This window comes from Adiantum capillus-veneris, chromosome 11, assembly GCF_014529385.1.
Source record: "Adiantum capillus-veneris isolate H3 chromosome 11, ASM1452938v2, whole genome shotgun sequence".
Taxonomy (NCBI): Eukaryota; Viridiplantae; Streptophyta; class Polypodiopsida; order Polypodiales; family Pteridaceae; genus Adiantum; species Adiantum capillus-veneris.
Window position 1 is genome coordinate 16,951,044 of NC_140941.1, and position 15,022 is coordinate 16,966,065.

The following is a 15,022-nucleotide window of genomic DNA, read 5'->3' on the forward strand; positions in this document are numbered from 1 at the left end:
AGAAGGCAATCAGTCTCTACCAGTAAATAGCGCATGAGCTTCTTCCCAATGAGACAACTGAAATACACTGGCAAACTAGACAAACATGGACTGTACTCAAAAGGATTTCTTCTCTACAAAATCAAAAAAAAAATACAAATTCTAGGATAAAGACTCCAAGAAAGAAACCAATGCCTAAAAGAGCTAGAACTCACAGAGTAACAGTGGATAGCCCGGTCCCTCATATTCAAAACTATCATCCGACAGAGCAAGGACTAGAACTCGGTGCTGTTACAATGCACTATATCAACAACTAGGATGCGAAAGTGACTCAGTGGTGGTTCTGTTGAAATCATTTACCATCCAAAAAATGTGCAAGCCAATCACTTCCATCAGACAACTGCATAAGATTAGTCAGACACAGTCACTCTCTCATCTCCAATGACAGCTTAGCTGAACCAACCTGTTTGGATCTCACCCTGTCCCAATGAAATTCTTAAATATTCGTAATATAGAGTGCGGCTACACTAACCAACCACAAACCAACTATTGATCGCTAAACCCAAACACCACAGCAGAGGGTGAAAATGTCTAATCAAGTGTACTAACATCTCAAGACACAAGGACTTGACACAAAAAAGCAAGCCCGGCTCAAACACAAGACTACAGCACAGGCAAACTCACCTGCTAACCCCTCTATGAGAGCACATCAACTTGCATGGTCATGTTTCCCAACAAGCAAGCCCAACACTCGCCATCTTAGAGACACAAACCATTCGAAGCAAGTAATGCAAGTCTCTGACTGCAAACTCAAAACCTCGACCTGCTACATTGCAATCAGTTGCCTTCTTCCTCAGAAGCCTTTAGGTAAGATGCTTCTGGCTCATCTGACGCATGCCCAGAACCATTTCCGCCACTCCCACCTCCAGGAGTCCCATGAATGCTATTTGCACCTGGCCCACCATCCGGCCTGCTGTTTCCGCGCATGTCACCACCCAAGCCCCGGCTAACTTGCATATCTTCTGCTGAGCTTCCAGCCCGACCGAAGTCGGGGAAACCTCCTGAGCCAAGAGCATTGGCCCCTCCCAAGTTCGATCCTGAAGAGAGTCCAGCAAGACTGTTGTTGGCCCCAGCGCTTACTCCATGATGAGCTGCCATCGCCTGTTGCTGCTGTTGCTGTTGCTGTTGCTGTTGCTGCTGCTGCTGCTGCTGCTGCTGCTGTTGCTGTTGCTGATGGTGTTGTGCAGAATGATGCATGGAGGAAAGAGATGCTTGAGGGTATTGCATGGGATTTCTTGCAGCCATGAGAGCCTGCTGCTGAGCCATCTGTTGCTGAGCTTGCTGGTGAGCCATGTAGTGAAGACCACCTGGCATGACTGCTGCTTGGGGAACCTGTGAGCCATATCATGTGAAAAGAAGCACCAAGGATAACATCACGACATCATGCTGCAAAAATACCTGGGGATGCACAGGGAGTGGCTGAGGTTGTGAGTCAGCAATCGCCGCCAAATACATTAGGTTGGACTGCAGTCTTGCCTGATAACTGCTTAGTAAAACATTCACACATCTCACCCAAATTTCCTCCCTATAAAAGAACTGAGAATTCACATCATAAAATTGTGGACGTGCACTTTTTGATTGCATGACTTCCAAGAACATTCATCACGATATTTCTTGTACATGAACCGATGGTCGATTTTTATATATTGCGAAGGATCAAAGCCCCACTTTCAAAACTTCATTCTGGGTCTATTTCACCTCTATTAATTAATTAGATAGCGAGAACCTGTATGCATATGCGTATGGAAAACATTATGAAAAAACTATGCAAATGAGTTGACGTCACTATAGCTCAAGAACAGACTAGTAAGTCAAAGAAGCAAAGAAAAATGGCAAGTGAATCCCATTGCAATCACAACACTCACGAGTTCTAAGAGTTCTCATAAGCATTTTTATTTTAGTTCATTTCGTTTTATGCCTTCAACAATGTAAGATGGATGTACTTGATTTCGCCTATGGGTCAACTTTGGCCTCCACAGACATTATTACAAATCTCTTGTGTCACAACATAGCCCACTCACTTCCTACACCTAACTTGTATATTAAATTCTAACCACATGGAATATATGATGATTGATTTAGAAGGTACCTCCTATTTTGATTAATTACATCTTAAAAGCAGATTATCCTTTGCCAAAAACAATCAATGGATCCCAAAAAATTCAACATACATCAAAACGTTATTTTGTAATTGAAGCACTTACGCTGCACATTCATTCATCTTTCCAAGGTTTTGATTGTCCAGGATGGCAAGAATCAATTGCTTATTCTCGTCCAAATACTGCAAAACAATATAGGCACAATATGAGAATCGATGGAGTTAATTAGAAAAATAAAGTATATCATGGTCTTGTTGTACAAGCGATGTATCACTCGAGAAACATGGAGCAAAAAATCCATTAAACACTACTGTCAAATGGACATTTTTACACACTAATCATCATGACAGTTAATCCTTCTTACAGGCTTCGTCTATGATAGAGCATGAAGTAGGTTTACAGAAAACATACATGGATCAATGGCATAGTTCTACCTTATCCCGATGCTACTAGCTTTACAATAGAAAGCCATTTAATGTTTTTAATTGTTAAGTCTATGAGCGTTCTACATGTATAAACCAAAGCATAAGCTAGACTTGTTGGTGAATTATCATTTGAAGCATATAGTGCCACTCGCAAAATCCAACCTACAAGACTTCTTATTTTGTTGATATTCCTTTAATAATAAAAGGTTGAACAAAAGGTTGAACTCAAGACTTTGTGTAGAGAGAGAGTCAAAGAGATGACGTAGAGATGTACACAGATGGAGACTGAAGGAAAATGCACCAATGGGGTCCCAACCAACCCTCTCAAGGGTCCACCGTCATCGGTCACAGTAGAATCTTTTTTTTTTTCCGAGAAAAAGATCCTTCTATTAGTTAATGAAAACTGCCCATAGGGCTACATCCACCTCTGCAAGAGAGGGCTACAACAAGCATGATGGGGAGACTCTCCCAATGAAAAAACAGCATATATACAATGGGGCTAAATCAAGAGATGGGAGGAGGAAAGAGCCACACAGGTGGACAGTAGTGCCATCTGAGCACCCCCTGGACCATGGTGTAGAAAGGCCGAGGGCGCCAGAGTCGAAGGAAAGCCTCGCGGCGCTCCCGCATGCGGTCGGAGCTGCCCTGTAGTCCCTCAAGCTGTCCTCTGAGAGTATGGATCAGCTCTAGCCAAAAGTCACGAACGGTCTCTGCTGGTGGCACAAGGCGAGCCTCAAAGATGTGGAAACAACGGGCCCGCCAGATGAACCAGAGAGCTAGGCCGCTGATGAGCTCCCAACACTCCTCTCTCTCACTGCACCACTCCTGTGGAGTAAGGTCTGTAGCAAGCTGGAGTGTAGGTCGCCCCCCCTGTATCACTATCATCCTGCTGGTGGAAGATAGCTCAAACTGAAGTGCCGGGCCCGTGAGGGTGGACCAAGCCACTGCCCCCCAAGTGTACTGTCGAGCCGTGGAGAGGGCAGGCATCAGCCGAAGAACTTGTAGCCACACCTGCTGGGCCGAGGGGCAGTCCCAAAGACAGTGTCGTTGACTCTCCACCAACTGGTCACATGCTGTACCTGCGGCCGAGAGACCACTATGCACAAGCCAGCTCCCTACTGCTGTGGCTCCGTGTGCAACCAACCACTGGAACAAAGTGACGCGCCTCGGCTGTCTAGAGTCCCATAGCCTCTGCCAAAAAGCTGCAAGAACTCAACTGTGAGGCCCTCCTCCTGCCAATGACGTGCTGCAGCGGGGCGGGCCTCTCTCTGTGCTGCAAGTATATGACGTCCAAGCTGAACAGTGTACTGAAAGAAAGGGACTCCTGGGCGGTTTGCAGAAGAGAAGGGGTCCCTCCAAAGCCACTCACCAGGATCCCACTGTACTCGTGCCAGTGGACAGCACTCCCAAGCCCATAGCCTCCAGTGTCCTGTCTCAAGAGCTGCTGGGTCAGGGTCTATGACGCAAGTCCTCCCACAGATGCCCACAACTCGGATCCTCTGGAAACAACACTCTGCTACCTGCGGAGCCTCTACTGTAACTCGTTGTAATCGTCCCCCACCCTGAAGCTCGAAGAACAGGGCTGGGACAGTCTCTGAGCAAGCCCTGACTGAAATGAGAACCTCCAGTCGTGTGAAGGCTCCCATCCACCGGGGTGCTACTGGCTCGAGAGGCGTGAGCCACTCAGCTGGAACTGACTCTGAGATGTCCTGACACATGCTCTGAATCCCTCTCATGCCCTGTAGCTGGACAGCCTGCACCTCCTCTAACAAACATGTGAACTCTAGCCAGTCACCTAGAGAGCACGTTGGACCTGCTGCCATGGGACCCCAAGAAACATGAGGCCTACTCCCAACCAAGTGGCCTCTCTGAGTGCTAACCATGGGGTTCCAGACGAGGGTCTGCCGTAGGCGCTCCTCCGTGCACGTCGGCTGTCTCTGCTCTAGGCCACGCCGTAATAGCTCCCAAGAACGCAACAAACTCACAGCGAAACGGTCCTCCAGTCTCCTGCTCAAACCAACTCGGCGCAACTCTGTAAAGATCCATCTGGTCGAAGGTTGCCAAGGGCCTCCTGACTGAGGCACCCTGGCACGAAGCCTCTGCAGCAAGAACTCCTTCCAGGGCTCCTCGCCTAGAAGAAGTCCTCTGACGACGAACTTCCCAAGAAGGGCTCTACTCTGCTGTGCTGGATCAATGATCCCAAGCCCTCCCTGCGAACAAGGAAGTGTGATGACCGACCAAGCCACCTTGGCTCGGGCAATCTGAGTGTCGCGACCTGACCAAAGGAAGTTCCTGATCAGCCTCTCTACCTGGCTGATGCAAGAACTCGAGAAGATCCAGCAAGAAGTGATGTACCACATAGTCGCCAACAACACCTGGTTGGCAACTACTACTCTACCAGCCAGCGAAAGTCGTGCTGAGCTCCAATGTAACAGCTTTCTCCTGATGGACAGGAGAAGAGGAGTAATCTGCTGCTCGGGGGACAAGTCCAAACCAACCTGACAACCCAAGTACCGAACTGCAGTCCCTGGAGGAATCCACCTGAAACCCTCTCCTGGCATCCAATCTGGCACAAGAGCACTACCAACCGAGAAAGCCACTGTCTTTCTCCAGTTGATCAGTGCGCCCGATGCACAGCAGAAGGTCTCCAAAGCCTGCCCACATCTGTGTAAATTGGCCTCCTGGCCCTCTAAGTACAAGGCTGAGTCGTCTGCAAACTCAGCGTCCAGAAGCTCATCTCCCCGTATAGGGAGTGCTAAGCCCCTCAAACCAACCTGCTGTGACACCAAAAATCTGCTCATCGCCTCCGCATAGAACAGAAAGAGAAAGGGGGCAAGAGGACAACCCTGTCTGACCGATCGTGTGAGCATGAAGCGCTCACCTCTACCTCCTGCCAAAAGCACCTGACTGTGAGCCTGTCTGTATAAAGCTGACACCCCTCTGATCCAAGAATCTCAGAAGCCCATCCTGTGAAGAGTGCCCTCTAGAAAGTCCCAGTCAACTCTGTCGTATGCCTTCTCAAAATCGAGAAGAAGAATCACAAGGTCCTCCCCACGGAGACGTGCCAAGGCAGAAGCCTCCCAGAAAGTGAAGATGTTGTCAAGGATACTGCGTTCCTTGACAAAACCTGTCTGAGTCCCATGTATAAGGCTCTCCAAAAGTGGCTGAATCCTCAAACTCAGAGCCTTGGCAAGAATTTTGTAGGCTGAGTTGAGGATGGTGATGGGGCGCCACTGTCGAATCTCATCCAAGGAGCCACCCTCCTTCGGAATGAGGTAAATCAAGCCCTCACTCATGCTATCCGGCATCACTCCCGTGTGCAGAATGTATTGAAAGGCACTACAAAGATCTGGGCCAAGCAGGTCCCAGCCAGTACTCCAAGAAGAAGCTGGGAGTCAACCCATCCTCACCTGGACAGCTACCACGAGGGAGGGCCCTAAGAGCCGTGTGCAGCTCCTCAAGCTGAAGAGGTATCTCTAGCCTCTGGCGCATCCCCTCAGTCACAAGACAACGCATCTGCTCCCAAACCTGCTCCCTGCATGCATCCTGTCTCTCTGACTGGGGCTCAGCCGACAGTAGCTCATGGTAAAAGTCAGTAGCAACTGCACGCATATCCTCAGGATCACAAACAACTGACCCATCGGGTCTCCTCAACTGATTGACCTTGGCATGCGAGTGACGAGGTCCCACTGTCTCAAAAAAAGCACCTGTCACTCTGTCACCCACCTGAGTCCACTAAGATGCCTGTCGGTGAAAGGCAAACTCATGGCGCCTCTCCTCTGTGCAAGCAAGCTCTTGTCGAGCCTGCTGTAACTGCTCCTCCAACCATGGACTGTCTGGATGCTGCTCCTGCATCCTCTGTAGTGAAGCAATGCCTCGTCTGAGACGCTGCTCCTCCTCTCTCGCTGCAGCCCGTCAAGCCAAAGACTCCTGGAGAAAAAAGTGGCTAAGCTGAGCTAGGCCTAAGGCCACTCTGTCTGCAGGTAGAGCCTGGCTCTCCATGCCCTCTGTCCAGAGAGCCTCTACCCTCTCTCTGAGTGTTGAGTCCAACAAGACCCGCTCTGGGATGCGAAGCATCGTGCTCCCACTCCTCTGCCTGTCTGCCACTGTGAGGATCACTGGAGCATGGTCCAAGAAGGATGTCCCTGCCAGGATGCCCATTGATCCCCCCAAGTCACTGAAGTGGTCACTAGTGTAGAAGCGATCTATCCGCGATAGATTCACTCCTCCCACTCTGCGGTCCAATCTAGAGAAGGCAAGACTCCCTGGAGGCCTCACAAAGCCAGAATGCTGCCATGTATCCGAGACCCTCAAAGTCATACACAACCTCTCCCAAGCTGCTAACTCGACTCCATGTACAGTAGCATGGCTGCCTCCGATCCTCTCAGAGGGGTCCTCCAACATGTTGAAGTCCCCTCCTACACACCAATGGTGAACCTGTGGCAAAGACTCAACAATCTGTGACCAAAACTCTGCACGAGCACTCGCCACATTGGGCGCATAGATGTTCAGGAAGCCCACAAGGCCACCCTGAACCTGCAAAGTAATCCACTGAGCCCTGCCTGGCACAATAATCCCTCTGCCCACAATGGCCTGCTGCAATGAGTCCGCAATAGTCATACATACCCCACCCTGGATGCCTCTAGGTCCAAAAGCAACTGACCAAAAGGTATCATAACGTCCCCGCAAAATCTGACCACATCGCCGAATGCGGCTCTCAGACAAATGGTGCTCCTGAAGCACAAGGAGATCAATCTCTCCTCCCACAAGGCAACGCTGAAGCTCCTGACCCAATCGGCCCCGCTGTCGCTGAAACTGGGGCCCACCTAATCCCTGCACGTTCCACGAGACGATCCTCATGGGGAGCGAGAGAGAACAGATGCTGCCGCAACAGCAAGACGGGCTATCTTCGAGGCAGGCTTGGATGGGGAGTAATCCGCATCCGAGCGTCCTCTAGATAGGCGAGCCTGTAGTGAGTGTCTGGCCCAAGCCCAAGCAGAGCGAGCCGTGCGCAAAGCAACCTCCTCTGTCCAGGAGTCCTCATGAATGTATACATAGCAAGGCAAACACTGCGTATCAGCAAAAAAGTACACCACAATGTGCCTACATCCTGCTGAGTCTGGGGGTGTCACCGTAAACTTGGCCAGTGGCCACAAAGTCTGCAGCAAATCTGTAACTCCAAGTTCTCCCATGTGGTGAGAGAACTCGAGAACCTGTGTATGCAACCATCCCACCATTGAGTCTAGGGACCACTCTGTCTCGGTCCGACCACAGAGGGAAAAGGAGAAACCAACTGCTGAGTCCAAGGCCTCTGTCCCCCTAGCGGCGAGGAACAGAGCGTGGACCCTGAAGCAGGCTGCCTCGTGGTCTGCTGCGGAATCGCCGAGAAAGCGAGTGAATCCGTAATTGAAGAAATCCCAGCGGCGTCGGAGGTCAATGCTCGTCAAACCACGAGGGATAGCTGCAAGGGAAGATGTCTGAATCTGCAGAGGGGGCCGCAAGAAGGGCTGACCCTCTCTCGCTAGGCGACTCGTGGCAAAGGAACTGCCAAGAGATCTCCTAGCCGCCGGCGAGGGACCAGTCTCTTGAGTCGACTGTGGTACTGAAGCAGGAGGAGGGGGAGAAGGAGCTGGGGGGGGCGGAGGAGAAGAGAAGCGAGGTGGGGCGACAAAGACAGGGGGGCGAGGTGGGGAGTGGGCAGGAGCAGAGGGCGGGGGAGGGGATGAGGAGGAAGAGGGGAAATCTGAAGGTGGGGTGGCTGGCGAGGGTGAAGCGGAAGTGGAGGCTGGCATAGGGGGCTCCTCCTGCTCAAGAGGACCAAAGCGGTTCCGCGTGGGAACCCACTACTGCTGAGTAGGCACCTGAGGGCCACTCTGAGTGCCAGGCTGCCGGTGTGGCCCCTGGCGTCGACGGCCACGGGCATGCTACCATCCCTCCTCCGCTGGAGCCCCAGGCTCGGAGGGTGGCTCAGAATCTGTGCGCTGTGCCGCTGGCTGTGGCTGCGGCCCAACCTTGGCAGGCTGGGGCTGAGGCTGAGGTGCAAGTCGTGGCCTCCTCCGTGGACAAGCCTTCGCTAGATGGCCCATCTGTCTGCAAATGAAGCACTGGTTCGGGAGACCCGAGTACTCCACACTCTGTCTAAACCAACCCCCACTCACCCGAGGCAGAAGGATGACCTTCGGGAGCATGTGGGTATCTCTGACCAAAACTCGAACTGAAGGGATGCCAGCCGCCTTGGCAACTACTGATGCTGCCGTACGAGGTGTCTCCAGGACAGTCCCGATGGCGGAGCCAATCCTGGAGAGAAGTGGAAGGTACTCCCTCCATAAACCCGGAAAGCAGACTGAGTGGGGATGTCTGCCTCCTCTACTAGCACATCAGAAGTAGGGTCAAAACCATGTCGCCACTGTCGAAAGTGGGCGCGTGATGCTCGGATGGCGAGTGGACTCAAAGCTATGACCTTGGAGGCCATCTCGGAAGTCTCGAACTCGATCTGGTAGTACCCCCATCCGAGGATCTAGACATCCCAAATCTTGCCCACCTCTGCGAGAAGGCGGGCCTGGAGAAGGTCTCGCAGCTCTCCTCTGCTAGGACGGGTGCCGAGAACCTTGCAGATGACAGAAGTCGCCTGTAAGCGCTCTACCTCTGCGGCAAGGCTCGCTTGCTCTGTCGGCGAAAGAGCAAGTCGAATGGTGGGCTCAGCGGGGTCGGGCGAGGGGGCTTCAGGCGAGTCCCTCTGTGGCGGAGCTGGAGCCTCCATCTGTGTCTACTGCTGAGTCGAAGAAGCGGATGGTGAAGAAGAACTGCAACCGAGTACGTCAAACACTAGTCCGAAGAAAAAGCGATGCAGAGCCAGGTGCAGAAAACCTTCCGGGGCAATGCGGACAGGGGGGGGGGGGGATGGAGGGAAGGATACAGTGGCGAGCGAAGGAACAAAAGCCTGCGGGGGGGGGGAGAAAACAGCCAGGGAATAGGGGGGCAACGGGCGGGTTATAGGGGAACTAGGGGCGAGAGCGGCGGGCAGCGGTGGCGGGCTGGGCTGGGCGAGGGAGACAGTGCGAGGGCGAGAGGGGGGGGGAGGGGAGGCAGCGCGAGGGCGAGAGAGAGAGGGGGGGTGAGGGGCAACGATGGCGCAGGGGGGGGGGAGCGTGCAGCAGCAGCGAGCGTTCCAATATCGGGTTTTGTCGCGGTAGAATCTTGACTTGAGGTCCAAGTTTTGTTACAGTGGTATCAGAGCGCGGTTTCTCTTCTACCGGGAAATCCAATCCTTTCCTCGCAACACTCATGGATTCCAACAATGAACAATCGACTTCCTCTGCATCTGGGGATCCGGAAGAGATCACGAAGAAGATTCTCACGAAGAGTACGGACCGCCTCGGCCTACTCAGGTGGAGATTGAAGAGATGGAACGTCAACAATTGGTTGACAACGCGACAAAGATGATGATCAATCTTGCGAAGGATCCGAAATTTGCTAAATTTTTGACTCAGACATCCTTCAACGAAGTGCACGCCCAGTGACAGAAGGCCACAGAGCCACCCCTCAAACCGGCACTCAAGAAACCTCGTATTCTGAGGATGTTTACAGAGCAAGAATTGGAAGAGGTGATTATACACCGATTACTCAGCTTTTTGACGGGAACAATAAAGCTACAAAGCACGACAAAAAGCAGAAGAAAGGAACTGACTTCCCGGGTTATTTGGGTCATCAATCTACTTTTGCCTCGGCAAGAAAGCAGAAGAAGCATGTGCGATTTGAAAGGAGTATCCAGTTCTTCTTCTTCTTCTTCTTCTTCTTCTTCTTCTTCTTCTTCTTACAGTTCTTCTAGCTCTTTTGACTCGAGCGAAGAAGACAAGAAAGGGAAAAAGCGAATCAAAAAGCAAAGCTTCAGAAAGGGCAAGAAAAAGGCAAAGAAGCCTAAGTTTCGCCCAGTTTCTGACAGTTCTACAAAGAACTCGTCTTCAAATAGTTCGGACTCCGACGATCACATATTTTATGCAAAGAAGCATTTTTATAAAGCCAACAAGTATGACTTTCTCGAGGATAAAAGTCGAGAATTTAAAGAAGGTGGACAATCAATTAAGTTTGACACTTTCTGGATTCCAAGATGCTTCGAGGGATTTCGCATTCATACAGCAGTCTGATATAGCTTTCTTTGGAGGACATTACTCACAGCACTCCAAGATTCGGAGAGCTACCTCTTACTTCAAGGGAAATGCTCGAACATGGTGGTCCCCTCTTCTATTGAACAAGAAAGTGCAAGTTAAATGGCTGAAATTTAAAAGGCTTTTTATTTCTTCTTGGTTGACTCGGGAGTACGGACGAGACATACGAACTGCTTGGAATCATCACCGGATTACCAAGAAAGATACTTTGGACGCATATTGCGAGAGATTTTAAAGATCTTTTCTACCCGCTTTTTCATTAAAGAAGATCTGGTTTAAAGAACAGATTGAGCGGTTTAGCTACGGACTTCATATAGAGATCCGAGATCACTGCTTAGAACAAAAGTTAGATTCAAGAACTGATGAGTCATGCAAAACGGGGCTTTGCCATACATTCAGGCAGTCTGACTTACCCCACACATGAGATCATGACGCAGAGAACCAAACAGACTTCTAAAAATGAAAGTAGAAAGAAGAAGAGCCCCTAAGAAAAGACAGATAAGGATGCACAACCCCAGCTCACTCTTCGGGAGAGAGCCAACTACATCAAGAAGGGGAAAGTGTTTTGGATGCGGGGAACATGGGCACATCTCCGTGAAGTGCCCTAAAAAGGCAACAGAAAGAACAAGATAAAGAAAGGCCACAGAGTTCGAAAGCAGCTGAGGAACGTGGACGAAAATGCAAGATGAAAGAAAAACTGGTTCCAGATTGCATGGTTATTGACACAAGCACGATTGATGAAAGTACAGAACTTTGCCAAGCTTGGGGCAAAGTGAAAGATCACGAAGCCTTGATTTTCTTTGATGGAGGAGCCAAGGCCAACTTCATTTCACCTGAATTGGCGGCACGACTCGAGATTACACCCGATCGGATGCGACCACAAGCAGAGGCAGATCTAGCGACACCCAACAGGGACGTGGCCATTACCCCTGTCATTGGCAAACTTCGATTGCATTGCCATGGTATTTGGGACACGAGGACTTCTACATAATGCCCTTGGAATGTTGTATTGTTCTCATGGGAGTCCCTTGGTACCATAAGAACAACGCCATGGTCAATTATCAGGCGAAGAAAAGGACCTTGACTAGATGTAAGGTGCAACCGAAGTGAATGTTGAACTTTGCTCAAGATGAGTGCTCCGAACTGTGCTCAAGGTTCCTTTTACTTACGGAAGGGAGAGCCTTCCGTTCCTTTAGTGAGAGAGTGCAATGGACACAAACAAAGTGGATGAACATTGTGAATGAAGGTGTTGAGACTAAGAGATAGAGAGAGAAGAATACGACACCAAAATGTTGTCAAACCCTCCTCCGAAGGCCCCAGTCTCTATGGCGAGAGCGGTCTACTTATGATTGCACAAATCTCTACAATGCTTGGACTTGCCGACGATGTCGACGACGATGAGGACGACCACGAGACGGGGTGGAATCTGAAAATGCTAATGGCTGAAATCTGCAAATCTTTATCTGCTGAATTCTGACTCTATGTCGATGACGATGTCGATGGCGACGATGCGACGACGACACGCTGAAAACGCAGATGCTGAAATATGTGTTTCCCGGGCTGAAACTGCAAGAATCGCGAGATCTAACCGTGCGGCGAGGATCTGTTGCAAGAAGGTGAGATCTGCGAGGTTCGGGACTTCTTCTGCTGTAAGGTGCAGCAGAAGTGAATGTTGAACTTTGTTCAAGATGAGTGCTCCAAACTGTGCTCAAGGTTCCTTTTTCTTACGGAAGGGAGAGCCTTTCGTTCCTTTAGTGAGAGAGTGCGATGGACACAAACAAAGTGGTGAACACTGTCAATGAAGGTGCTAAGACTCAGAGATAGAGAGAGAAGAATACAACACCACAATGTTGTCAAACCCTCCTCCGAAGGCCCCACTCTCTACGGCGAGAGCAGTCTACTTATGATTGCACAAATCTCTACAATGCTTGGACTTGCCGACGATGAGGACGACGACGAGACGGGCTGAAATCTGAAAATGCTACTGGCTGAAATCTGTAAATCTTTATCTGCTGAATTCTGACTCTATGTCGGTGAGATCTCGATGGCGACGATGCGACGACGACGCGCTGAAAAGCAGATGCTGAAATCTGTGTTTTCCAGGCTGAATCTGCAAATTGCGCTGGATCTGACTGTGCGGCGAGGATCTGCTGCGGGAAGGTGAGATCAACGAAGTTCGGGACTTCTTCGGCGATGTCTGACTGCTGAAAACTGAAAACGCTGAGTCTAGGGCTCATTCCGTCGCGAAGATCTGCAAAAACGCTGAGGTGGATCTGCAAACCAAAAACGCTAGGGGCTAAAATCTGTCTTTGCTGAGAAAACTGCTAACGCTAGGGCTGATCTGCTGTTACTGTGGAATCTGCTATCGCTAGGGCTGATCTGCTGTGTCTTGTGGTCGCCGAGGCTGATCTGCCATGCAAAAACGCCAAGGCTCTCCTGTTCATGCAAAAACGCTAGCCTTGCTGCTGTGTTGCAAAGACGCTAGGCCTTGCTTGGGGGGGGGGGGGGTCTTGTTGAGAAGGTGCCTATTGAACCGAAGCTCCTGCTGCCTCTTCAACCAGAAAGTGCTAGCACTAGGTTTTCTTATATACTACACTTGCCAATTTGCCCTACCTAGTTTCCAACAAAAGTCACTTAAAACTAATAAGTGAAAAATATCAAAAATAAAAAATAGGTCTAGGCACTGTAAAAGTGCTCGTGATGGGTTATGATGGAAATCTGATGATCATGATGTGTGGAAACAGAGGATATGCATCTAATCTATGTGTCTGGACATGCACGGTCTGCGAACAGACTCACAAAAGTGCCAGATCACTTCCTATTCTAGACTGACTTGAATAAACTAAAACCTTGTCATGTTGTAGCTTGTCCACGGACACATAGGGTTGGATGTGTCATGTGACATCCCCTCCTTTTCAAAGTGAGGTACTAGTACCGAACTGTATGGCGTCGAGGGAGATCGCCAATAGCATCCGGAATCCTGGAAATGACTCTTCGCCGGCCCACTCTGATGCGTGGGTCATGCGATATTTAAACTTCATAGACGTCTGCAACGCTTGCTTCTTTGGGCCGCGCCGAAAGCGACACAAAGTCATCCGTGGCTCCTTCAATGCTTCAACTTCGTCTATAATCATGAGTCTACCTTCTTCAAGAATCTCCGAGGCTGAAAATTCATGAAACCACTTCCAACACAAAAACATGAACATACCCATTCCACGTAAAGTGACTAGAAAAATACTATTCCTTCGAAAAAATTGTGCATGCAATGCAGATGTACAAAGTGACGGAGTGCCAAACCATTCATATTCATCAAACACACGTAAACGATGGAGTCGAATCTCGACTTTCTGATTTAAATCAATCAACTGTGGCAAATCACCATGGAAATGTCGATGCTTGATACTCAATCCTTCTTGTGCTCTTTCGGATACTATGTCATGGCAAGGAAGAGACATGGAATGTGAATTCCTTGAATGCACACATTTCATCTTTTCATAAGTAATCTGCATACATCCGTGCTCGTTCATGCGTGAATCGTGTTCATCGTATCATATGTCATGCCTATCAAAAGAGATCACATGAGGACGGTGACTAAAATACAAGCAAGCATCACGAATGGAACACTCGAACAATACGTGTTGAAGCTTCTATCCACCATTCAATAGTATCTGTGGTAGTTTTCCCATGATGAAATAATCTCAGAAGCTTTTGGCCGCCATTCAATGGGCATTATTTCCCTATGGGAATAGTACTAGTATTTCAACAAGACACTGTCCGTCTGCAGGGTGCCACCCTGGTTGTATAATCCACTAGTCCTCAAGCGCAGTGGATACTGAAGTTGCGAAAGATATCGTCACAAATAATTAAGATTACGAACTATAGTGGACAAACCTCTCATTGGCTACCTAATCACCACCTCTTCAACATAGATTCCTCCTCTACCCCTACCCTCCAAAGCAATCCCGTGCCCTCCTTCAATACCTCTCCTTTCCTTTCACCATCTAGCTCTATTGCCGTTTCTTCCTCTGTCGACACTGGCTTTTTCAGCGTGGGCTCCCTCTCCCCAAGAAACACTTTCACCTTCCCCACACCAGCATCCTCTTCTCTAACTCTTCCTACAACCCTTCCGGGATTCATTACGGCTGCGGCCCTCATCAATCCCTTTGCACTTGTCAACCAACCTAGCACTCCCTTTTCCTCCTCTAAGAAAGCTCTCTTTAGCAAGGAAGATCTTCAAGGACTCACGGCCAACCTCCCTGTGGAGGAATTTGATTTTTCCCCTCCCTCCTCGAAA

The 15,022-nt window shown here is 49.8% G+C and overlaps 1 protein-coding gene across 3 annotated transcripts in view; it reads right to left on the bottom strand.

The window, feature by feature from the left end:
- Positions 1-371: 371 nt before the first annotated feature.
- LOC147446936 (uncharacterized) overlaps positions 372-15,022 on the bottom strand; it is a 51,960-nt gene continuing 37,309 nt past the window's right edge. For all 3 annotated transcript variants that reach the window (XM_086522870.1, XM_086522872.1, XM_086522871.1), the window contains exons 2-4: positions 2,244-2,320; positions 1,438-1,522; positions 372-1,371 (exon numbers count right to left, since the gene is read on the bottom strand). In XM_086522870.1, coding sequence (XP_086378996.1) covers positions 817-1,371; positions 1,438-1,522; positions 2,244-2,320 — 717 coding nt within the window. In that variant the 3' untranslated portion in view covers positions 372-816. The remainder of the gene's footprint in view (positions 1,372-1,437; positions 1,523-2,243; positions 2,321-15,022) is intronic.